Below are 25,654 nucleotides of genomic sequence, written 5' to 3'. Positions count from 1 at the left end.
GGCAAAGGGAAGGAACTTGGTACTTTTTACCAAGCTGTCACTTGGAGCAAGGCAGCAAGTGACAAGTGCAAAGAGGAGCTCAGCACAAGCTGCAGGGTGACAGCAGATCTCCCACCACCACTCTGGGCTGGAGTTCCACCAACCAAAAGAACAGAGACAAGCTCAAGTTTTCACTTTCCCCACCCTGAAATAAATGCACTCAGTAATCACCATTAGAATTTATTTTTCTTCATAATTGCAGTTTTTAAAATTGTACAGTAATGATGAAGCCATAGGCTGCTATGTTCTTTACGTGTGGAAAGAGTTTTCAAAAAACAAAGACCATGCACTACAAGTGAGGAACAGGCTATTGACTCTTCAGCTGGAATATACAGAAATTTTCAATAAATACTGATCACTTCAACACTTAAATGGAATGACATGTTCAGGTTTTGACACAGTTCACTATGAAAACAGCATGGTAAGGTACACAAAAGCTTCAACTTTAAGGATCCTTGCTTTTTCGTTAAGTTAATTTCTTTGTTAGAAAAGAGAACTGCAAATTATCTGAAATGGAGTGTCACCTGGACAACTGTTTTCCCCCCTATTGTTGGTAAGTTCCTGTTACCAAGCTAATTCCATCAGAGCTGGCAGTTAAGTTAAAATACATATAAAAGAATCCCACACACCACTTCCAGGAGTTGTTACAGGCAAATATCTTCATGAATTTGGAATGGGTTGTTTAAAAACTCTATCTTGACATTTATTGCTTTTACTTGTAAACCTGAAATCCAGTTTATTCCTTTGAAGAGTGCCAGAAGTAGAGAGTCAGAGAGATGCATGTTTTACTTATATCTTTGCATTCTGGTTAAGAAGAAAGAAAAAGATGACCCATGCTCCAGAACACACGTACACCTCCATCTACAGAACAGCCTATACAGACTAAAGCAGAACAAGGTAAGTCCTAAAGTAGCAGTGTTTAAACACATCTATAGGGTAGAAACCTAGCTCATCCACTGTAGCTGAAAACAGGGTTTTTTTTTTCCTCCCATGCTTGGCCATAAGTGTATGCAAGGAAGTCTGGCTCTCCTGCAGAGAGAAGGATTCTAGAGATCATGATTTTGGAAAAAACCAAAAGGTGCATTTTACTTGAACTGACAGAGGCACAGTGCCACTATGATTAATGCTTAGATATATTTAGACTGTTTCCTGGCTGCTAAAGGAGGAATGTGAGGTGAGGACAGGAACCCATACTCATTACAAGTGTTGCACAGTTTTACCACTTCCCAGTTAAGCTACAAGTGTGGTCTCAATACAGACCACTCAAGTGAGAGATCTGGAGGATGCAGGAGACACCTAATTTTGATACATTCCAGCTCACCTTGAACACTGCCAGCCTGAGGTGCTACCCAGCTTATACTGGTTAAACTGTCATCTTGCAGAAGTGAGATGAAAGGGGTGATAATTTTACTAATAGACAAATTTGCTGCACAACAGTCTGAGAGACTGCATTCCATAGGTTTTCATCCCTTCCTCCTCTAACCCCAGAAGAAGAGACAAGCAAACATGTTGAAGTTAGTATGTATTTGTGTAAACACCAGAACATTTTGCTAGACAACAGAAAAAACTTGCTGCTCTTATGTTCTTAGAGGAGAGCTGAAGACCTGGGAGTACCTGTATCCTGCAACTATTAATCTGTACCACGTGCACTTCCTGCTTTGTACACAAACTGAAAGCAAGCTTGAACAATAGTAAATAGCAACTACACTCCTGCAACAGGTAGAAATGCCCCGTTGCAGCTGCTTACTCCTTTACTTTAGATATGTAGTCAGCCAGTTTGTTGATAGTATCCTCTTGCTGTTCTAGAGCATCCAGGATGATGCCCATCGGGGTCTTCTTCAAGCCAATTCCTTCTGCCTTGTTCTCCAATTTGTTCTTTAGGTTTCGGAGCCTCAGGGAAGCATGAATAAACATCACTGCATGAGAGAAAAACACTTCTTAATTGTTAATGGTAAAGGAATGCATAGTTCTTGCAGCATTCATCTTCAGACAAACTCCAGAGCCATGACATCACTAAAAGAAGACCAAGTCTCCATGACCACTTAAGTAACCACAGGTACCCACTTAATAACAATGTTAAAATGGTTTGTGCTGCTTTGTCTGTCTCCTTCCACTCAGTTTTGTTTTGGAAGAATTTAAATAGAAATGGTAGGGGCAAAAAGCTGATTTAGACTCCGTAGACTTATTTGAGCTTAAGTCACACAGTTCTGCCCCCCCCAGGGAAGAGGAAAAGTACTTACAGAGGAGAGGAAGAGTGATCCCAAACATGAACACCATGACATCTCCCAGATAGGAAATCAAGAAGTAGCTAGACAGCATGATGACCACTACAAATGTGGTTGGGTACTGCTTCTTCATCCTGCGGAGTATATCCTTGTTGTGGGATACCCACACAAACCCCATGAACATCAGCACCACCACAGTGCCACCAATAAGCATGTTGAGGGGACTCAGGAATCTGGAAAGAAGAGAGGAGAGGAAAAAAAAGAAAGCCTTCATGAATTGTGTCCATACTGCAAACATCTAGCTCACTGGTAGCTTGTCAGGAGGGAGGTAAGGCTTTAAGAAGTCAGTTGTTGCTGTCAAGACCTTTATCAACCTCTGATTTTCAGGCAAGTAAAGCAAAAAATGCAACTGAACAAACCCTTAGCAGTGAATTTAGATATTCTATGTCTTTATTGTTCTTTTCCTGGAACAGCTCAGGATAATGAGAGGAAAAAAAGCACTTACCACCAGGGCCCTTCCTACCTGTGTGATCCACCCATTCACTTGGGGTCAGACCCAGAGTTATCAGATCCCTTGAGCAGATGGAGCCAACAATCAGTTTTCCAAGTGGCTGATCTGTTTTCTACACGTGACCAAACCCAAGCCCAGCCTAGGCCTTCAGATGAACAACCTTGTCACATCACCTTGTCTAGGGTTGTAAAATGGGAAAGGTAGGGGAACACTGAGCAAAGGTTATTTCACTATTTCTTATCTCTGAATAAACTTCCTCATTGGTTTACACCCAAACACAATAATTTGATGAACCTGCAGCAGAAGCTTAGCACCATCAGAGGGGAGCCCAGCCCCAAGCAAGCATTCCTGAGACTTGGAGGGGACAGGAGTATGGGATAAAACTCTTGCAGGAAGAGGACCCAGGCCTGGGAAGAGGCTCACTGCTGAGGTTTGTGTTCTGTTATTGTTACCAGTGTAACCAGAGTTGTGGATCAGCTTTGCACTATAAACAGCAAGTCCCTTTTCTGGACAAGGGCAAGAACATCACCTGCTCAAGCCACTTCCCCAGGTATTTAGAGCTTGTTTAGAGTCAACCTTTCAGCAAGGACTTTCCTTCTGCACTCACACAACATCCAGGCTCTATTATACTTCACTTATAAAGTAATAAGCTGTGTGGTTCCTTGTGCATTCTGATTTACTTGCACGTTTCTACATTGATCTAATTAATTACACAGCAGCTGAAGGCCCTGAGTGGCTGCAACTGTAACAGCAGCAAAACACTGCCCTGATAAACCCAAATGTAGGCAAGATTGCCTCTTGGAGACTTTGCAGCCAGTCTCTTGCTGTTCCAAAGCCAAGAAGCACAGTGACTCAGCACTCTGCCCCATCCTGAGGAGGATGCTCTGGGTTTGTGGTCTCTGCTTCATATCCGGCACAGGCAGCAGAAATGTGGGCTGGTACCAAGACTCTACCTGCAGTGGCAGGGAGTGTTTTTCTAGAGAAAGAAGAACCCCCCCCAAGAATTATTTCAGAGCTGAGACTGGCTCTTGATTCTTTAAGTCAGTTGTGGCCACAGGAGACAAGGCAACTGGATGGAAAGAGATTAAAATTTAGATTAGTTCCCCACCTGCTTCTGCTACTCATGTTGAAAAGCTACTAGGGCTTTTTGGAACTGGTGATAGGGCAGGCTTGCTTCTTGCATTTGAGTCACTCCCTGTGGCCAACCAGACTATTTTTAGCTCTGAATTGTTAGTCTTAAGTTTCCAGGCTGGAAAAAGTGAACAGCATTGCTCTGGAAAAAAATAGTTTCATCTGTGCTCCTTTGCAGCAGCAGTAGGAGGGTAGCTCATGACTGGACCTCACTAGGGTGTGGTTTATATATTGTATATTATTTATCTATTGTATATTATTTATATATTTATATATTAATTATATATTATATGTTATTGGTCATGGGGGATTCTTCAAGCAGAATTCACCTCCACATCACAGCTACCCTAGAGCAGAAATGGCCAAAGTTACTCAGACAACTCACAGTACCATTTTTTTAATTCCCAAATATATATAGACAAGACAATCCTGGAAGCAGCAAAGCTAGGCAGAGTTCCACTGTACATTTTCCAGGTGTCTGGTAAGTACTTTCAGAGCTTTATCTTCCCTATCTTTCCTGCTACTCTTATTACAGCTTCAGAAACGGGTGGTGAAATCCTTCCATATTTATAAGGAAGAGACCAAAGGCTTCTCTGCTCCACAATTCTTTCTGGTATTACACAGGTTCTGTGCAACTGATTGGCCATAAGAGATGTGGGGAAAAAAAAAAAACAAACCACAACACACCAAGCTTCAAAAGATCCCACTTTCCTGGGAAAAGTGATTTGAATTAGATGTTTTCTGAAGTGGGCTGCACTCCAAGGAGTACAAGGAAACAGTGAACATAAGTATCAAATGAAGTCATTCAGAGCCACATGAAAACAGATGGGGATAGCAGTTGCCACAAAAAGTGGTATTCAAATTATCAGCCATGTGTCCACAGACTTCAGTCCTGTTGATTTCAGGGCTGGATAGGGTGTCATATGCTGAGCTCCCCTTTACTGCTTGACTCGCCCACAGAGTGATTTGCAGTGCTATATAAAATTCTCCTTGAAATGTGTATATAGAAACTTCTCCAGCAAAGGCATTTCTCCAGAAGGCAGACCTCCCCTATCCAGTTTCACTCAGATCTGTTGGCACTGCTTTTGATAACGCAAGAGCTAGAGACTAAAAAGGAAAAAAAGCATGGACATGTTATTTTAGAACATGTCTGGGGAGAACAGAGCTGTGTAACAGCCCAAGCAGTCACCTCCTAGTGGAACCACCACTGATATTGGTCTTCTTTATGTGCAGATCAGAATGCAATATGCTAAATTCATGCTCAGGCAAGACAGCTGGAAGTCTGTCAAAGCTGCAGACTAAAGGTAAGTGACCATTAGGTATGTTACAAGATACCTTCTAAATATAATTCATTTTAATGGGGGTTGATGAGACACCTCCAATACCTAAAAATGAACAGAACTAATAGCAAGGCAGTGGTGTGGTAACTTGAGTTTACACTGCTCAGATGACTTAGGAGAAGAAAAACTCTTTGGGGGTTGGAAAAGATAACCATTAACTCACTTCCCTGAGAGGAATTGGTCTGGCAGGACTAAGCAGCATTTGCAGATTCTAACAGGCCACAGCACCATGGCTGCATGGTCTTCTGCATTGCTCTCTGTGGTGGACAAGGTACAACCCTGGTCAGATGCAGTGACTTCCAGTACTGCTGGGATAAACTCCCAAGGAAAAGCTGTCACCTGGATTCAGTTCCAGCAGTCCCAGAGCAACTTGCAGTCACACTCCTGCTGCCCTTCACAGCCCAGGTTTCCTTCAGGATCTGCTTCAATACAAAGTAAAGAAATGGGGGAAAATAAATAAAGGAAACATCCTGCCTGGGGGCAGGGATACAGGCGTTGTTCCGTGCCAAGTAGCACTGTGAGACACTTTGTATTTGTGGAAGTAGTATCAGAAAACAACAGGCAGCAGGAGCTGGGGGAGCGAGTTGTGTGGGAAGCAGCACTGGCAGCTACCTTGGGCCTACAAAACCAGATAAGGATGAGAGACTTTTCTTTTTTTTTTTTTTTTAAACTGGGTTCACATTTCTAGACTCTGCCCTAGGAGCATCACAAGACAGGTCAGGTTTCCCACAGAAGTGCAAGGAAGCCTCAAAAGCTCTGCTTTCAGTGACTGACCCACACCACCTCTTCTCAAGAGGTTATTTCACATCTCCACACTTGTGCACAGGAGGGGTGAGCACTTCCTTGGGGAATGCAAAGCTACAGGGTAAGGGGAAAAGAACTAAGCAAGGCACATCCTTTGTGTGAGCCTAGGAGTTCCCAGCAGCATGAGCTCAGGACAGGCCACATAAAAAGAAAAGCAAGCTAGCTTCATCCTTAAATCATTTCCATTTTAGATGCCTGGCTCAGGGTGATTACTCAGCAGTTGCTGTCACATCTGTTTATTTTGCATGTGACCAGGGGAGTCTGAATAAAGGCACCGAGTAGCAGACAGTCTCTGACAACATTTTTTTAGGTAGAGCAGCTCAGCAAGGCCACTACAAATAAACAGGAAAATTCCCTTGCAGAAGACCTTTTGCTTTACCACAATCCAAGTGGTGAGCAAGCTAGAGCACTTAATGCTTCCTTCTTCATTTGTATTAATTTAAATAACTTTACTTATGAAATTCTGGCTCCTCGTCCCCCTATTTCCAGCTTCACAGAGACTATACAGCTGTAACCAGAGGTAACACCTCTGTAACTGGGATGTTGTCCCAGCATCCACAGCCTGAGTGAGGCTTCTTCACTGACTGCTGCTCACTAGCACTGCATTGGGAACAGGAGACAGATTTTTTTTCTGCAGAACTGCCAGACTTTTACAAAATTATGTGCTAATATTATTAGGTAATACACGTTTTCAAGTGATGTGTTTTGCTCACTCATTCTACACCTTTCATTAGGTATCAAAGAAACAAAGCATTTTGCTGTTCTGGAATCTGTTTTGGCAGGGGAATTGCTACAAGCACAACAGCCAAGGAAGGGGCTTGGGGGTGAAAGGAAAAAAGAAAAGTTCACAAACACTTAGTGATTGGTAGGGGTTGTGCAGGTGGACAGGAGATGTTTTGGAGAAGTGGCAAAGGAAAGAGACATAGAGCTTCTGGCTGCAGGGAAGATGTGATGCCCAGAAGAGCAGCAAGAACCTCTTAGATGCAGCACTGAAAAATCCAGTACACCTTTTAATACTGTCAGATTTAAAAATTGGTTTTTAGACAGTACGTGGGGACAAAAAGCCTAGAAGAAATTACATCTATGTAAGTAGTTAAATTTGAACTGTAAGACAGAAGCTTTGTTGGAGTAGGTGAAAGCACAGACAAATTCCACTTATTAACAAGACTGATTGTTTGAGGGAGGGTTGTGGGAGGCACTGATTTTAATAAATATCTGTGTAGCACTCCCAGTGACAGGGCCCTGGCTCAGGGTAAGAACAGGCAGTGCAGTTCCCATATCACTGGGAGAAAGGGCACAATCTGATTTAGTAAAAATCTTGTGGTTTATCAGCAATGTATTGCAACAGAGGTGTAATAAAAAAAACAACAAAACAACAAAAACAAACAAAAAACCAAATGGTACATTGCTCCTTAAATGAATCTGCAGGGCAGGGAGGGTGAAAAAAGTAAGGCTGCTGTTACCACCAGCCCACTTTAGTAGAGCAGCACTAACTCAGGAGTTTTGTCTTCCTGTTCACTGATTTATTATTTTCTGCCTCATTTTGCAGAATCAAAGTAAAATTCACAACACTGCAAAGCACAGAACTTCATTTACATGTAACAGGAGCTATCAGAGGAGCCAAGAGAAAGGGGAAAGGATGCAGTAGAGACCATCAGGCTTTTACAACATGCACAGTAAGGTGATTCCATATCTTGCAGAGAGATGGTAAAAGGCTGAAGAGATCAACTCTGCTGCATGAGAGACAGTAAATTGAAGCTGTGGCAATAAGCACTGTACTTCCAGTATCAAGAAAGCTCCAGGCTACAGCTTCCACATCTGCCCAGTGCCACCACAGCTGCCAAGTATTACAGTAGCTGAGAATATCACCTCTGCATCACGAGTCTGTCTATATAATTAAATGGTTTAAGAACAGGTAGAGTTGGTCATGGGGTAAGTTGAGTTTTGATCACAGGAGGACCACTGCATTGGTGGTTTCAATAATTCTGCCCTTAGGCCTGGGTACAGCCCCGGTGTTCCTAAAAAAGCCATGAATCATCATTTAGTACTCAGGGATTCCTGCTCATTACAGAAGGAAGTGCAGGACAACAACTTAGTCATCAATTTAAATTTATCAGGAGAACTTTCTTTACCTTTCTCCCGAAGCTCACAGGCTGGCTAAGCAAAAAATCTTTTTATATAGGAAATGGATGTTTTCCTCTCTATTGGTGTTACCCTGTTTCCTTTGGAACTTCTCTCCCACCATCTTCTACTTTAGTGTAATAAGAATGGGATTCATCACCCACCAAAAGCTCTAAGACATGCACTAAAGTAGTTGAGGTCACCATACCACTCCAGGTGTTCCTCATACATAAGTTTTCAACTCAGATGTTTTACCACTCAGTACAAAGAGATGAGAATTGAAGATATGAGTCCCCATCTCCCGTGGCTCTCTTCCTCTTTCACCTCCCACCCCAGAAAAACAGTGGGAGATACATCCCCTTGATCTGAAGAAAAGAGATCAGAGTTCAAAACCAGGAGTTTAGGAGACCATTGTAAAAGCTGCTGCTGTCCCAGTTTTCCAACCAGAGATACCATAACTGGTCACATTTTTTCCCCACCTTCCTGGGAAGAAGGGCTGTCCCCTTGCTTTCCAGGGCCACTGTGATTTACCTACTCACTGAGAGCTGGCTTACAGCATCACACTGCCAAATATCACCCTGTGCCAGAACAGCAAGACCATGGAAGTCTCATTTTACCAATCTAGTGGTCTATTGTGCTGACTGCAACATATCTCCATCAAAATTAACTCCCTGAAGCCCAGAGAATCTTCATCAGCTCAGATACTGGGTCAACAGCTTCATGCAGGCTGCTTAACAAACAAACAAACAAAAAAATAAAATAAAATAATAATAATAAAAAAATATACATATATATATATATATTTAGGAGAAGAATTTTAAGCCTCTGCAAGACACAAGGTAAGATGCACTTCAGCCAAAACCACTCTGGTCTAGCAGGTGGGCAATTCCCCAACTTGAGCATTTGCACATTGTTTGTTGCAAAGAGTGGAGTATTTCAGTTTCCATATTAAAAGCTTAATCATCAGCCTCTGCTGCATGTCTTGCTTAAGAGCTTTCTGACCAAAAACCCAAGAGCAACACTTGAGGAAGAGTCACAGCGACTGATTCAAAAAGATGATGAGTACAAGGTTATTTTCCAGTTCTCTTCAGAAAAGCTGGGCCTGACAGAACATTGTATCAGCACAGAGGGTCCTGCTTTGAAAGTCTCAACCCTGCCCACCAAAATCAAAATAAAGATACTTTATTTATTTCATAGTAAGGGTTTTTCAGTATGAGCGAGCACAGAAATATGAAAGGTTTGCTCTGTTCCCTGGACATAAGCTTAGAACTGTAACAGCAGGCAGAATTTTTTTTTTTTTTTTTTTTTTTAATTCCAACCGGAGCTTATCTCAGCCTGAGCAGCCACAGATTTGGTGAGGATGTGGCTCCTGCTCAGGGCACAGCAACATCTGCACCCAGACCCACGGCTGCCTCGGGCACGGGGGGCTCCGTGGGCAGCCCATGGAAGAGAAGTCCCCAGATCTGCCAGACCCTCACCAATAAGTAAATAAATCCTAAATCCTAATCCTAACCTGACAGCACCCACACACACAAGCGGGGCTGTAAGCAGACCTCAATTTTTTAAGCGACATCAGGTAAATCCATGGTTTAGGGAGGAGGATGGGAAAGGGAAAGGGAGAGGTATCTTCCCGGCCTTTGCACCCCCAACATCCCACCCTACAGAGCAGGGACCTTTCCGATGCTCAGCGCAGCCCTCCTGGGGATCGGGGCCACCCCCGGGCCCATCGCACCCCCGACCCTTCCCGGACCCGCGGCCGCCGCTACCGGAGAGAGAAGGAGAGGGAGAGGCCCGCGCACTGACCCCACGATGGAGACGACAGCGGCCGCCACCATCAGGTAGTTGGTCTGGTAGTAGAGGAGGTTGTTGACCACCCGGTTGTTCCATTTCGAGATGTCCTTGAAGTCAGGCCGGGCGAAGCGGTCCGAGCCGGGGAAAAAATCGTCCCAGGCCCGCAGCGGCGCCACCTGCACCTCCATGGCTGCCACCGCCCCCGCCCCGCCGCCGCGCAGGCCTGAGAGGGACGCGGTACCGCCCCGGGGCGGCTCCCGCCCGCCGGACACGGACTCGCTGCCAGCCCCGGTCCCAACGCCATCCGCGGTTTCCCTGCCATCCCGGGCCTCCCTGCCATGCCCGGCCCCGCCGCCATCCCGGGCCTCCCTGCCATGCCCGGCCCCGCCGCCATCCCCGGCTCCTCCGCTTCCCGCTGCTGAACAGCGAGGAAATGAGGGGCCAGGGAAGCGCAGCTCTTCACAGGCCCCGGAAAGGCAGGCGGCAAGGATGTAAAGGGCTGCTGCTGGCAGTAGTGGCTGTGTATTCCTTATTTCTCCATCGGAAGACGGCATCTATTTAATATTCGGCTGAGAAATCCTGTTGGCATCCTCCGTGACATGGGGAACCAGGGTCTGAGTGTGGAAGGGGCCATGGAGCTGTTTGCCGGCCAAGGAGACCCTGGCAGGCCAGGGAGGTGTTAAAACATTGCAGGGAGGTGATGTCAGGTATTCATGAATAAAGTAATTTTAAATGTTTCTGTGTATAAAAGTAGCATTAATGTTTCAGGAAGCTGAGCTGGCTTTGTGGAATACAACCAACCTCCCTTTTCTGTGCAGAACTGGGTATTAAAACGAGTATCTTGACTGTGTGGCTCAGTTTACTGCACACAGGGTGACAGAACCCATTTTTGGGACAACTGCATCCCAAATCTTCCAGCTTTGGAGGGAAGGCTGGTACCAGGGTGAATCAAACCCCAGCAGTCTTTGTGATACCAATTGCTCTTTGGGGCTTTTACACTTCCTGGAGCCTGGTGTCCCTGCGTGCCACAAACACCCAGAGCTGGCTGTGCCACCATTCCGGGTGGGACATCCCTGCCCGAAATGGAGGCCAGCGAGTGTGGCTGCAATAAGGGAGGTTGGCACTGGCTTCTCACTGCTTCATCTGCGATGGGTTTAGATCCCTAAAGTTTAGGATCCTGTGGCCTGAAAGCTCAAGTCTCATCTGCTCCCTGCCTCGAGCTTACAAGCCATTCCTTGGGTGTTTTGGAGAGCATGTAGGAGCTGCGTTATCTGCGCTCCCAGGGGAGGCTGTGGGAGGCCCGGGCTACCCTTTTGCCCAGGGAGTGCTGACAAGACAAAAAAATTTAATAATAATAACAATAACAATAACAATAACAATAACAATAACAATAACAATAATAATAAATTAGAAACACATCAGGGACGGAGGAGCCGCCCGGACTGAGACCACTTCCACGATTTGCCTCTCCTCATCCGGTGGGCTTTAAAGCGCAGCCACCGCCACACGCCCCAGGCTCCCGGGAGGGGAGCGCAGGGACATCCCGCGGCTGCTGACGGACAAGCAGGGAGGCGACATGGGTCCCCTCCACCAGACCCCATGAGGCTCCCCGGTCTGCGCCCTCCGAGGGAAGGGAGGAAAGCCCTGCTGGGGGTCCCAGAGGGATTGCCCGCTGTCCCCCCGCTCTCCGGGGCTGCGTCGGGGGCGGTGCGCTGGGGCAGTCCCTCCCCTGGGGGAGCCGTGAGGTACTGTGGGAAGCAGAGGGAAATAATGGCGGATGGTGAGGAACCGTAAGTGCCCTGTATGTGTGTGCTCGGCCGCCCCTTCCTCCCGCTTCCCAGGGACGGGTGGGCCCCGGGGTTCCCCTCTCCCTCCTTCCCCGGTCTCTGTAGCGCGATACTGACCCTTCTTTTATTCTCTCTCTTTTAGGGAGAAGAAAAGAAGGAGGCTAGAGGAGCTGCTGGCGGATGGGTTAGTGCGGGGCTGCGGGCGAGCGGGCTCCCGGCCAGGGACAGGGGAAGGGTCAAGGGAAGGGACAGGAGAAGGCAGCGCTTGCTGAGGGGTGGCTTTTAGGTGAGGGCGATCCGCAGCCCCGCAAGAAAGATGTGGGCTGGGAGGAGGCTGCGGGTTTAGCTCAGGGTTGCGGGGCCCACTGAGGGGCGACCGTGCGTGAGCGGTCCCCGTCCCGGTCCTGGCGGGAGGAGGGAGCCGGAGGAAAGGTGTTAGGGGTGAAGAAAGGGAAGGCGAAAAACAGTTTGAACATCAAGGACTGGGGAAGAGGGATTCTCCTGTGGAGAGGACCCAGGGGCTCACCCGGAGCGGGGATGGGATTTGCGGAGCTTGGAGCTTGGCATGAGTAAAGGCTGCTGTGCTGGGAAGCTTTGTGGCAGAAATGCAAAAAAAAAAAAAAAAGCTGCATTGCCGGTCAGGGAGCTGGGGAAAGCCTTTAGGCTAGAAGCAGGTGACTAAATTTTGGCTGGAAATTAAGAATTCAGGCTACAGAACAGTCGCCTCTGCTTATTAAACCCCTGAATTCTATGCATTTGTCTTAACGGCCTTGAAGACTAATGCTCGGGAAATCTTTAACCTCATCTGCTTCCATCCCTTTAACTTTTTCCCTTTCCATCTGCTTGTGTCCCTCTTCTCAAAGATCACAGAGCAGCCCAGGCTGCCTGAGCAGTGGTCTGGCAGGTGGTGCATGTGTGTCTTGGGGTGGGGGGTGCATGCCAAGACCCCCAAAAGCATGGAGCTCTGGAGATGGGAAGGTGGCAGGAAAAAAGCCTGGCCCTAAAGCTGCATAAGGACTGTGGTGCTCTGATGTTTTAAACAAGATGAAAAATTAAGCTAATTTGTTAAAATCCGGTAGTCTAGATACCTGTTAATGCCATAGCAGTGGAAAAATAAACACTGTAAAATCTGTTGCTGAGGTTAAACGTAAAATCTCAGGCTGAGTGATTGATGCTTTTCAGATCTCCACAATGTCCAACCAAAAACTGTAAAAAACCCAAACTCTTAATATCATAATAAAAGTGAAACTAGATCTCACCATTTATCACTTGTAAAGGAAAACTCATAATTAAAAAGAAAAGGAGTGTTGCTGCTTAACAGCTGTCTGTAGGGATTGTATTAAAGGATACAAGAAAACTGTTCTTAATGCCACCAAGCACAGTTTCTGCACTTGTTTCCGAAAAAGTTCAAAATTATAATGTAATCCATAGACTCTTTGTGTTTGTTGATGATTTTATTTGCTTGATACACATCCTGAAAGCTGGTAGATAGCAGATGAGCCTAGGGTTCAGTAGAGGGAGTGTTGTATTTATTCACACCTTCCTAAAAAATTATTTTTGACATCAGTTGTGAAAACTGGGGGAAACACAAACATGCAAGTCATAAGTCAAAAGGCACTTATGAATTCAAATGTATTTTTTAGATATTACTTAACTGCTAACACAGTGAATTAGCTTAACCTAAAGTCAGCAATTACCCAGGAATGAGTTTGGTCTTCAATCAAAATGCAGGCAAATTAAGATGTATTTATTCCTGCACTTAAATGAAGCTTCTCCCTGTTAATTGAAAATCTTTTGCAATATTATTGACTGTATGTTAAAATTACTATGGATATAATATGCTGTCCATCTTCTGAATTCTGTGAGAATAAAGATCTAGAGATAATTTCACTACATTTTCCTTTTATTTGGAGATGAATCACTGGGAAGTAATAAATTCTCAACGTTGCCCAACAGTTATTGATGCAAGTGCTCTCCATATTACTTCATAGAGGAGGCAAATAATGCTCCTTTTCAGTGATGACACCACCTTTTATACTCAGGATTGGCAAAGCTTTTTTTATAATGAGCTTAATTTTGTACTGACATAGGACATAATCATTCATATAATCACATAATTGTTCAGGAGTGGAGTTCCTGCTTTAAAAAAAAAGTGTTCTGTGTTAAGGAAAGGCTTGTTCTACACAGGTGATGATCTTAGATTACAGAATTACTTGAGAGCTGATTTTGATATATTCCAACAAGTCTCTCAGCAGATTGAATTTATAGCAATGTACTACTAAAAGTGACCTGGAAAAGTGGAAAAAAGGGTTGTGGAGTATGTAATGTAGATTTCTGTCTTCCAGATTTAAAAGAAGATAACTGCAAACATTCCTGTTTTGAAGTCAGATTGCTATAGCTGACAGGCTCAGGAGTTGACTGAAAACTGGGGTGTTCTACTAACTGAAGGTGGAAGAGCATTCAAGAGTTGAAATTTTTTTTTAACACCTGTTTGAATAAACTGAAGATTCAGAGGAGACAACTTTGGCACTGTTATTTATTCAGTGCCTCACAATTGCAGTTACCTACTGATAATTCCAAACATGATTTGTGAACTTGGAAGTCTGTCAAAGACAGGATGCAAGACTTGACTGATGAAAAAAGATCACCCTCAAAATCTGAAGGGACACCTCTTTTTCTGTCCCCTCTTTAAATATGAGCAAAATCAAAGCAAAGAGACTAGAGCCTTATTTCCACTTCAGGTCAACTTTTACTAGTAACAGCTGAATCAGTGGGATTTAACTGAAAAACCTGGTTTTTTTCCCCCTCTGTGCATATTTGTATTCCTGCTTTCTAGTGCCACAGATAAACCCCACTCGTGCAAATGTTCACACACATCACGTGTGTACAGAGAGATGCATTTGTAGCAGTGCAGTAACTCGGGGGCTTTGAAGATCTAAAAAGAAAAAGGTATTTTAGAGGTGTGGCTTTTTTCTCTATGGTTTTGCAGCTGAATTTACTGTCTTCTGTGCAGAATGGCTGTTGATGGTGGGTGTGGGGACACTGGAGACTGGGAAGGTCGCTGGAACCATGTAAAGAAGTTCCTGGAGCGATCGGGACCGTTCACACATCCTGATTTCGAGCCAGGCACTCAAGTGAGAAACACTTTAAATAAATAAATTTGTAGTGTGTGTTGCAAACTGATGTAGACAGTTGCATTAACTGACCACCAGCAGTGTGTGGATATTAAAGCTGCATGAAAAGGTTGTATTTTAATCACTTGAACGTTATGATTCTAGAGGAACGTACTGTATTTTTTTTATGAACTTTTATTTCTGAATTGCACACTGTCAACTGAGCTTGCTGTCAGCTTATATATAGATATATAACAGCACATGAATTATGCTCTGAGTTCTACAGAAAAAATATCAGCATTTACCACCCAATTTTTAAATAGATACAGTAAGGTATTTCTTGTACTTAAAGAAGAAATAAGGTTAATATGAGTGGTTAGAGAATTGCAAAAGATGTTTAGTAGAGAAAAAGCAAATTTGCACTTTTCTGTTTGATTTATTTCTTCTTTTTTTTTTTTTTTTTTTTTTGTACACCTTGTTTCAGAGCTTATAGTTGAATGTATTTTTGCTGCTACTTTTCTAATGTACTGGTCCATCATTTACTAGTTTGAGTTCATGGAAAGTTCATGGAAAAGCATCCATATAGTTCAAACATTCAGTTCTTTTTGTCCAGCAGTGTTGCCTGTCAGATTTATTTTGTAATATATATCAGTAAAATATTTGGGGGAGGAAAACATAATCTCCTTGACTGAGAGATAATAAAGGTGGTCTTTTTTTTTTCCATGGTCAAAATTAATATAAAGAGAATACTGATATCAACAAATGTCTTGCTTTTAGGCTATAGAAACTTTTTGAACTTAACAACTGATTAAAATCTGATGTGTAGTACTCCATCAAACACAGACTGGCTTAATGATCAAATGTGTTTTAATGTGAATCTGATTAGGCACTGAAAATTTATGGTAATGCATTTCCAAAGTTGTGGAGCAAAGGAGAAATTATACTTTTTCCTATCTAGTGTATTAATGTTTTGTTTTATGTTTTCTGCAGGCTCTTGAGTTTTTGTTAAGCACATGTAAAGTACTAGTTATTGGAGCAGGTGGATTAGGATGTGAACTCCTCAAAAACCTGGTAATTTCTCAGTTTTCACACTTTGCTTCTCAGAATCTTCTTTTTTAATTGATGAAATTATCTTTTCTGGTTTGCTAATTTGGCATTTTTGATTGTATCTAGCTAGTGAATTTCTAAGCTCTAATAAAAATGTGTAAAATACATGACAATAGAGACAATAAACTTGAAGAATCCACTTTATTAATGAGCTTGAAATGTGATAGTCTAATATGTTGCATGTTATTTATTTAGCTATCTCATAGCTTGCCATGAGGGACAGACAACATGATACTGTTTGTGATGTGTAGACAAAAATTTTACTTATGAGGTATTTAGCAAATCTAGTGATGGGCTGCATGCAGAGATCAGGCAGAACCTCTATGAGGTTCTATGAGCTCTTGGAGAGGTGATATATTGTGTTAGTGTTCTGTTCCAGCACTGAATGGAGGGAGAGATTCTGGCTTATTTTCAGCTATGATTTGAGGCTGGACACACCAGACTCATTTATGTCAACTGTGAAAATGTTGAGTGATCAGAAACTTAAAATTTTAGAAGAATGAAACTTGCTTTTTCTATTCCTGCCAAACAAGAAAGGGCTTGTGGTATTTGGTATTTCTTCAAGTTCTGTTTGTTTGGTTCTTTCGGGTTTTTTTATTTTCCCAATTAAATGCTTTTAATTTATGCCAGTTGTGAAGAGGTACTGCAAATTCTCTGATAAGAGGAATCAGCTTACTGTTGACTCCCCTGTGTCATGGTTAGGTAGGATAAAGCAGTACTGTGTTTAGTAGAGCATTGTTTTTGACCACTGAAGTGTTGCTAATTCCAGCTCTCTGAACACAGCCCAACAACCAGCAGCCTTAGACCTGCCTGCTCAGGGGATGAGGAGCAAATATGTTTTTTCCTCCAAAGGTTGTTTTTTTGGTGTGGGGAATGAATTTTGGAGCACTATGTATATTTCATTTCCTGTTAAATGAAGCTGACTATCTCTTTTTACAGGCACTGTCTGGCTTTAGGCAGATCCATGTTATTGACATGGATACTATAGATGTTTCTAATCTTAACCGACAGTTTCTGTTTCGGTAAGTGATGCTTTCAGGGCTCAGTTTGTGTTTTTTTTTTTAAATAAACCTAAGCAAACTATGTGAATATAGTAATTATTTTGGTTAAAGAAGATGGCAATAAAGAATATTGAACCTTCACATCACAATAGTACTTGTAATTGAGTAAATGTTGTGTGCAGTTTCTTCTCATTTTGAGATCTGTGGTGTCATAGTTTGACCATGACAAAAATTAACACACATTCCTTACCATCCACATAATCTCACAACTGTGGGAAAGGTGACACCAAACCATAATGCACACAGGCTGAGACACCAGTTTTCCCAGTTTTCCAAGCAAAATGAAAAATTTCTAGGTTTTTTGAGTGCTGATAATTGCACTTATATGGACATCCATAACTAACTCCAAGGCTCTCACATCTAACGCTTTTTACAAGAATGCCTCAATATTACCTGCATCAATAAATTGTAACAACTAGTTACTTAATTCAGTATTGCCATACGTAGAGCCTGGAAAGAGGAGGCTCAGAGGAGACCTCATCACTCTCTACAACTCCCTGAAAGGAGGTTGGAGCCAGGGGGGGGTTGGGCTCTTTTCCCAGGCAACTCTCAGCAAGACAAGAGGGCACAAGAGGTCTCAAGTTGTGCTGGGGGAGGTTTAGGTTGGATATTAGAATTTCTTTCTGGAGAGGGTGATCAAGCATTGGAATGGGCTGCCCAGGGAAGGGGTGGATTCTCCATCCCTGGAGATATTTCAAAAGAGCCTGGATGTGGCACTCAGTGCCATGGGCTGGGAACTGCAGCGGGAGTGGATCAAGGGTTGGACTTGATGATCTCTGAGGTCCCTTCCAACCCAGCCAATTCTAAAAAAAAAAAAAAAAAAAAAAAAAAAAAATTTACTAAAAAAGGTGTTTAAAATAGTTGTGGATTTTTTTTTTTTCCCCAGACCAAAGGATGTTGGGCGACCAAAAGCAGAGGTGGCAGCAGAATTCCTCAACAGCCGCATTCCCAACTGTGCTGTCGTAGCGTATCCTTTCATTGAGAAGTAGTAGCCCCAAAGGCTTCAAAACACCCTGGAAAACTCTGTAGGTGGTGAGACTATCGGAAGTATTTTGCTGCCATCCTCTCTTTTTCATACAATAAAGAAGAGATTCATTCAGCTGGTGACTGAAAATTCTTTCTGGGTGGTAATAGCATACAGGAAGTGTGTGTGGGGGAATTAAGCCAAGCTTTGAGAAATTCTTTTATGTGGTTCTGCTTGAGTCTTTTTATTCAAATGTGGTATTCTGATTTTCACAGATATTAGAATTTCAGGCTTATCCAATATAGTGTTTTGAGTTCATACTGGTAGGAGGCATTAGTTTCTAGACACAGAGCAGCAGTTAGTGATACAGGACTTTGAGATCATGTTTAGAGCTTCCTAAATAATTTGCCTGCTGAGCTTTCTGCTGTGTGTGACTATTACATTGTGTCCCTTACTTGTTTTGTCAGATGCTACAGCTCTGGGAATTTTCAATCTTTCAAACACTTAGTTGTTCGGTTTGTATCTTTTTATTTTCTTTCAAATGTCACATAAATTGTAGTAAGAAATTAGGCAATGTTTTGGCTTTAGGTTAGCAAATAGGAAACAGCAAGTTTAACTGCTTTATACATTTTTTCCTTTACTGGACTTATGTGCAGATATTTTAAAAAGATTCAAGACATGGATGAAAGCTTCTATCGACGTAAGTCGTGTTGGTTTGCCTGCCAAACACCCATTGGTGCTTTCAGGGAATGTTGCAGTTGCTGCTGCTTTTCCTGGTATTTAGTCAGCTAATTAGTCTTCTATAAATAGAGTGGAACTAAAAGTAACAAATAGACAAAACTTAAATACATTTTTCATGTAGATAATCTAGGGGAGATAGTTAAACCAGAGTCAGTTCCTCTGTTCTGGGCAAAATACTTTGTCTTAAAGTATCCTTATGCATACTTCTTAAATATTTTCTTTTCCCCCTAGAGTTTCATATTATTGTTTGTGGGCTGGACTCTATCATTGCAAGAAGATGGATAAATGGCATGCTGGTAAAGTCTTCAGTCTTTTAAAGGCCTTGTTATTACTTTAACATAGATAACTAAAATTGAAGATAGTTGTGTAGACTTTGTCATGGAAATGAAGACAGTTGAAACTCAAATATTTCTGTATCTATGTCTGTTTTCTTTTTGTGAACAGGATAAAATGCATGCTCTGTTACCTGCCTTTTTCTTGAGGAATGTTAGCCAACATTTGTGCAGTGCCCTGCAGGGGTAATATTTAAGTTTGGTTACACTGCTTGTGGCCTTGTGCAGTCAGATTTTTGAAAACTGTAAGACAGGAAGTTCCACAGCTTCTCTGGATGCTCCCATTGTGAATGTTTTCTTTCATTAGCTGAGCAGTGGGTATCATATCATGCAGCAACTTGTCAGTGTCACCTTTTGGAGCACTGCTGCTATGAAGTAATAGAAAGCTGGTCATTGAACTAGGTAGTTTTATCACTGGGGATTTGTTTGTGAAATAATGATCTTGAGAATTTGCCAGTATTTAAAAACCACAACAAAACCAATTCAAAACAACAAACCAAGACTCAAAAGCTCACATCATTCAAACCAACCAAGCATTGGTTCTGGTATATATAAGGAAATAATAGCATTTTTTGGCAGGTAAGGGGGGGATGAGGTAGAGGGTGAAGCTGGTAGATGAAGGACTGTGCACTGACAGATAAATAGTGTTTTACACACTGTGTACCTTAAGCTGTGTGTTAAGCAACCAATCTGGTGGTGTAACAGAGTACCATTAAGAATAAAATTTGTGATTTTTTTTTTTTTCTTCCTGCAACTTGTTTAAAAACAAACCAACCCAACCCAACAACTTCCTCCCTTTATTTGTTAGATGTCCTTTTTACATTATGAAGATGGTGTACTGGACCCAAGTTCCATCATACCTTTGATAGATGGAGGGACAGAAGGTTTTAAAGGAAATGTTCGTGTGATCATTCCTGGTATGACTGCATGTGTTGAATGCACACTTGAGCTTTATCCACCACAGGTAATTTCAACCAGAGATCTTTCCCTTTTGTTTTCCTCTGATTTGCTTGTCTCTTTTCCTAGTACTGTACATAATGTGTCACATGCTTCTGGTTTTCTTCCCCTGCCCACACCAGGTTAATTTTCCCATGTGTACTATTGCATCTATGCCCAGGCTACCAGAGCATTGTATTGAGTATGTCAGGATATTGCAGTGGCCAAAGGAGCAACCTTTTGGAGGTAATTAATGTAGTGGCTAAGCTGACATGTTGCCTTTTAACTAATTTGTTCTGAGTTAAGTATACACAGCTTTCCATAAAACCATCCTACCTTTTAATGGGGCTTATTATCAGATTGAATCTAAGACTCCTGTGAGCTGGTGGTGGATTTTCTTGTTGGACTTGCCCTCTGGTTCCTTATCTGCTCCTGTGTTTTCTCTCTTTCTTGAACTGCATGATACCTTTTCCTGCAACAAACTGTGACCTGTAACAGCTCTATAAACCTGTGAAGATGGTTTGTATAGAGGAAGTGGTGTAACTTATGATGTTAACTTAAGCTGTTCTGATTATTTAAAGTGTCAAGTTTTAATACTTCCATGAAGTATTATTTTTAATGCAAATTAAAACAAAGGAATTTTTAAGACTAAAAGAATTCTCTGTTTTTGTAGAACTCTTATAACTGTAACTTATCTATGAACTCTTACTTTTGGTGTAGAAGGGGTTGCCTTGGATGGAGATGACCCTGAACATATACAGTGGATTTACCAGAAGTCTTTAGAAAGAGCATCACAATTTAATATTAAAGGTGTTACCTACAGACTCACCCAAGGTAAGGGGATGGCATTTCAGCAGGGTAGTGACATTTACAATTAGGCTGCATTGGCATTCTTTGTGTTTGTTATGGCCAAGCTGGCAGCTCTAGTGGGAATGAAATAGCTCTTTTCTCCCTAGCATCTTAAAACAGAAACAAACAGCTTGTTTCCTGTGCCAGCACAAATATTTGATGATGAATCAGATGTTTAGAGATTCATGATGAATCAGAGGAACTTATCTGGGACAAAACTGAACATTCTTTCCACTGTTTTGCTTTTAACCTGGAGCAGCTCCACAGTTTGCACTGTGACCACTTTTGCTGGGTCAAAGAGTAGGAACAAAAGAATTTGGTTGCCTCTTTCAGCAAGAGCAACAGTTCTGCCAGTTGAAGGTGGTAAAGACTATAACTTCTTTACTGCTGTGTCTGCCTCTGTACACATGCAAGAGCAGAATGCTGCCACTCATTTAAATCAGCATTTTAAATGCTAACCAAATAAAAAACTGGAATATTTCATACAAAATGTCCAGAATTTTTTGTAACTCCTACGTATTTGTAGTCCTGAGAAGATATTTGAAATGCTGGGCTCAAAATGCCATGTTTGAACCCTAGTGTGCACCTTCTGTCAAAAAAGGGTAAACTGATGCCTTGTATATCTTCCTCAGATCCCACCTAGTGTATTGCAGGTAGTAGATTTCTTTGCAGCAGTTTATCCTGGTTTCTCAAGTAGTGCTTTTTTGGTGCAGATAAATGTGAATCCCAGTTCTAAACTATAATTGTGTCCATGCAAGTGGCAAGTTTTGGCATTTGGAGATGGTTTCATTAGAAACTACACAACAGAAAGAAGGCAAACATTAAAATTTTATGCATGTTTTCTCAGGCATGAAAGGGTACAGGTCATTTATGAGAAGCCAGAGGAATTTCAGTCAGAAAAAAGGGTGAATCTCCATGATCCTGATGTACAAACGTTGCACCATGAGCTTGGGGTGTGTTCTGTGCTGTGTGACTGAATGGGCTCAGTGAGAAGAGTTGGATGCAGATGCCAACACAGTTTGGCAAACCTATTCTTGCAGAAACAATACCAAAACCAAATGTATTTCCTTTATGCATTTCTCCAGTTAAACAGGAGTAGAACTGAGTTATAAATGAATTTTTAATGCGAAGTACAAAATACTTGTTTTTTAGAATTTCTTCACTTGTTCTCTTTGTGTGATGCCTTCTTTTTCTCAAGGCTTGGTCCATTCCTCAAATTAAAAAATGCTAAAGTCCTTTGAGAATTTATGTTGCCATTATATATTATTTTTCTGGAACCCCCTGGAATGTGTTTAAAGTGCCTTACACCCTTCTGTAATTATTCTGGCTAAAGTTATAATTTCTCTGTGTAGTTTCTTGGGAAAGACAATGCTGTATGTGTTGTTTTACAGGGGTGGTTAAACGAATTATTCCAGCAGTAGCTTCTACAAATGCAGTAATTGCAGGTATGCTAAAAGAACTCATTTCAATTCTGCTTTATAGATGTCAGAGTTGTGCAAGGCAGTAGTTTGAAACAGAGAACTCGAGGAACACAATAATAATTTTTAAATGGGTCTGATTTATTCTTACAGTCTCCTTTGTTTTCCATAGAAAACAGAAGTGTTTAAATGTTACTGTATAAATTTTAAGTTGAGTATGACTATGGGAGTGAGCAAAAGCACTTCAGGCAGGGGAAAAAATAATTAAAACATGGTATGTGAGTTTAACATAGTCTCAGATTAGTGCTGAATCTCTGGTGTTAAGGCATAGAACTACCAGCTGCCTTCAGATGCTTATTTTTCTCTTATACTTGCTGGGGGGCTTTGTCACTTCTTTGGTACAACTCTGTACTCTAATGCCTGCATATTCTGAAAGAGAGCTAGAAAGTGAAGAAATTACCTTTTTTTTTTTTTTCTCATTCCAGCTGTCTGTGCCACTGAAGTTTTTAAAATAGCCACAAGGTATTTAATTTCTTATTAGTAACATAGATGCTGTTCAGCATGGTAACATGTATTAACACTGACATATTTGTCATTATAGTGCATACATTCCTCTTAACAACTACTTGGTGTTTAATGATGTGGATGGATTATACACATACACATTTGAAGCTGAAAGAAAGGTGAGTGCCATTAAAGGCCTGCAGGGTTATTTCCTTTATTTGTATTTATTTATGCAGTTTATGTGTGTTTCTGAAACCCAGTATTGAATCTCTTGGTCCCTAGCACTGAATATTAATTATAGCACTTGCTTGAAAAAAAGCTGGTATGGTTTTTAGGGCCTAATAGTGATGACAGTGACAGTGTGTCCAGAGTTGTAGGACTTTTATCACCAGATCAAGAAAACTTTTATTTGATGTCCTGGTAATGAAGCTCTTCTAACATCAGTTTACCAAAGTATTTCATGGTACATTAATGGCATACCTGATTCTTGCCTATTTAGCCAAAGTTTCTTAATATTTGGAAAAACAGATACAGAGCAGGGAGGTTATTCAGGCAGCTATTTTCTGTGGTGTCTGCTGGTGCAGGATTGGTCTTACAGCTGTTTATGCTGTGCTACCTGTAAGGGAAAGCAGTACTTGACCCTTTTAAAAGTGAATCCTGAAGATTTCCCCTGGAATAACAGTGATCATGGCTTACAATAACAGATATGCAGTCTTAAGAGATTATGACAAAAATTGATTTTAAAGTTTGTAGTGTTAAAATTTATGCCAGATGAAATTGGTAGTTCATAAATACTTAGCTGCTACTGGGAGCCAGTTGGACAGTGACTGGCTTTGCCAAGGAATTGGGTTTTGTCCTTAATATTTGCAAGAGTTTTTTCTAGAGTTAAAACTTTTTTTTTTTTTTTTTTTAATTAAAAAAAAACCCCACACAAATAGTTTTGGGACCTAATTAACAGCATTTTGGAAATCATATTTAGCATAACTTGTGTTCCTTTGCTACTTTGTTACAGGAGAACTGTCCAGCCTGCAGCCAGCTTCCCCAAAACATTGACATTTCCCCATCAGCTAAACTGCAGGAGGTCTTGGATTACTTGACAAACAATGCTTCATTGTAAGTGTGCAACTCTTCTGCAAATTTTTTGATAATTTAGTGTTTCTGAAGGGTAATTTCTAGATGTATTTTTACCTGTTTTGTTGTTTTTTAAAAAAATTATTTTATATAGGCAAATGAAGTCTCCTGCCATCACAGCAACTATGTATGGGCGAAATAAAACACTTTATTTACAGGTAAGCTGAACATATGTAATTGTCTTTAAATTATTTAAATTTACTTGTCTAAATTTGGAAGGAAAACGTTCTGGCTTTTTTTTTTCTTTTTTTTTTTTTTTCCCCAGAGTGTAGCTTCAATTGAAGAACGAACAAGGCCAAATCTTTCCAAGACACTAAAAGGTACCATGCAGTTGTCACATACAGATTTTTGAGATATTTCTGTAAGCAGAGAGTCAGTTTCATTCCTCTGTATGATGTGTTTAGCTTTATTTTGCACAGTAGATTGTGCTTCAATATGCTTTTACATGCAATACATTTCTCAGATTGCTTAGGGATGAGCTTTGAATTTCTTAAATGTGAAGTGTGGGCAGGTGTGATCTGATGAAAAATATTGCAAGAAAGCAACGATAACTGCTGGAGATTAAACATTCCTCAGTATTTCTTGACAAGGTCTGTCAGATTTCTGCTTGAATTAGATGAAAAGTAGGTTAGCTAGTGAGCTTTTTGCAGCTTTATTTCTTCATATTTATGGTTTGTGGGAATTGTGTTCGTGATATTTATTTTTTTTTTTTAATTAAGAACCAAACCAAACAAAACCCAAACCACTTGGGTGTGTTATGCTTAAATTTTGCTTTCTCTTTCAGAACTGGGGCTTGTGGATGGCCAGGAACTTGCAGTTGCTGATGTTACTACACCACAAACTATGCTGTTCAAGCTTCACTTTACCACTTAATTTATTCATAAGTAAACTGTATATCAAGTGAAAGACATCTGTACCCACCTTGTAAAACAAATGTACTCCTGTGGGTGTTAAAGCAACCCAAAATGTTCATGTTAGTACTAGCATTATTCGAGGTTAGGTAATACAAATGGATCACCAGATTTCACAATTATATGTAGAAACCAATATTTGGTGGATTATATTTGTATAAATATTAATGTACAGAACTCTGATGTACAGGAAAACACATTTTTCCCCAGTTTTTGTTGTCAAAATGTTAATGCTGACATACTTTCAGACACGTGGAAATTTCAAGGTGGCCAAAAGTTTTGTTTTCAACATGTAAACTCTTTAAAAGGAACCACAGTGATCTGGTTTTAAATTGTAGCACTCCGATACTTGCAGAGTCACCTTAAAACAAGAGGGCAGAAGATTAAAAATGAGCATTTTCCTCTAATTTGATTCTGATTCGACCAATTTTATGAAAGGTGGGAAGCATGGAAGATTACTTTGTTTTACAAGCAAAAGTGAAAGGACAAAATGAACATGAAAATACCAACACATCTGCTCGCAGTCTCCACACAGTACTGCAAGATTTATGCTCAAGTATCATTGGTGCTGTTGAGGTATTTATTAATAAAAAAATCACGAAGACACCTTAGTTTGTGAGTTATCACTGGACTTTCAAGGCCGTTTATAGTTTTAATAAATCTAGGGCATCTCTGGCTGCTTTAGTCAAGCCATGTTGTACCTCAGTGTCAGTTCTGATTTTATTTGATGCTTCTTAGCTGTGTTTAAACTTTTTCTCTTCCAGCCTTGAACCAAAGTGGGGGCACTACTGTAATTTTGATCCTGGTTATCTTTCACACCTCTGCAGAGTTTAGAATC

General features: G+C 41.4%; 2 protein-coding genes across 11 annotated transcripts; one reads left to right on the top strand and one right to left on the bottom strand.

The window, feature by feature from the left end:
* Positions 1 to 206: 206 nt before the first annotated feature.
* Positions 207 to 10,225, bottom strand: ARL6IP5 (ARF like GTPase 6 interacting protein 5). The gene is made up of 3 exons (XM_071756284.1): positions 9,975 to 10,225; positions 2,280 to 2,497; positions 207 to 1,955 (listed from the first exon to the last, which is right to left on the bottom strand). Exons 1-3 carry the CDS (start codon positions 10,148 to 10,150, stop codon positions 1,783 to 1,785), a joined length of 567 nt encoding a protein of 188 aa, XP_071612385.1. The 5' UTR covers positions 10,151 to 10,225; the 3' UTR covers positions 207 to 1,782.
* Positions 10,226 to 11,656: 1,431 nt separating this feature from the next.
* Positions 11,657 to 25,427, top strand: UBA3 (ubiquitin like modifier activating enzyme 3). Of its 10 annotated transcripts, none has more exons than XM_071756273.1 (18): positions 11,657 to 11,752; positions 11,892 to 11,933; positions 14,763 to 14,883; positions 15,853 to 15,933; positions 16,909 to 16,991; positions 17,917 to 17,997; positions 18,651 to 18,694; positions 18,967 to 19,031; positions 19,876 to 20,031; positions 20,147 to 20,249; positions 20,724 to 20,837; positions 22,244 to 22,297; positions 22,756 to 22,792; positions 22,872 to 22,953; positions 23,787 to 23,887; positions 24,000 to 24,063; positions 24,171 to 24,225; positions 24,690 to 25,427. In XM_071756273.1, the coding sequence occupies exons 1-18, from the start codon at positions 11,733 to 11,735 to the stop codon at positions 24,776 to 24,778; spliced, it is 1,392 nt and encodes a 463-aa protein (XP_071612374.1). In that variant the 5' UTR covers positions 11,657 to 11,732; the 3' UTR covers positions 24,779 to 25,427. The 10 variants fall into 10 exon arrangements, with proteins under 10 accessions (XP_071612374.1, XP_071612375.1, XP_071612376.1 ...); XM_071756275.1 differs by having other exon boundaries at positions 11,694 to 11,763; XM_071756278.1 differs by having other exon boundaries at positions 11,716 to 11,752; positions 14,739 to 14,883.
* Positions 25,428 to 25,654: the final 227 nt, after the last annotated feature.

Source organism: Heliangelus exortis, chromosome 12 (genome assembly GCF_036169615.1).
Source record: "Heliangelus exortis chromosome 12, bHelExo1.hap1, whole genome shotgun sequence".
NCBI lineage: Eukaryota > Metazoa > Chordata > Aves > Apodiformes > Trochilidae > Heliangelus > Heliangelus exortis.
Note: the sequence above shows the minus strand (reverse complement) of the source record. Positions and strands in the feature narration are given on the sequence as shown.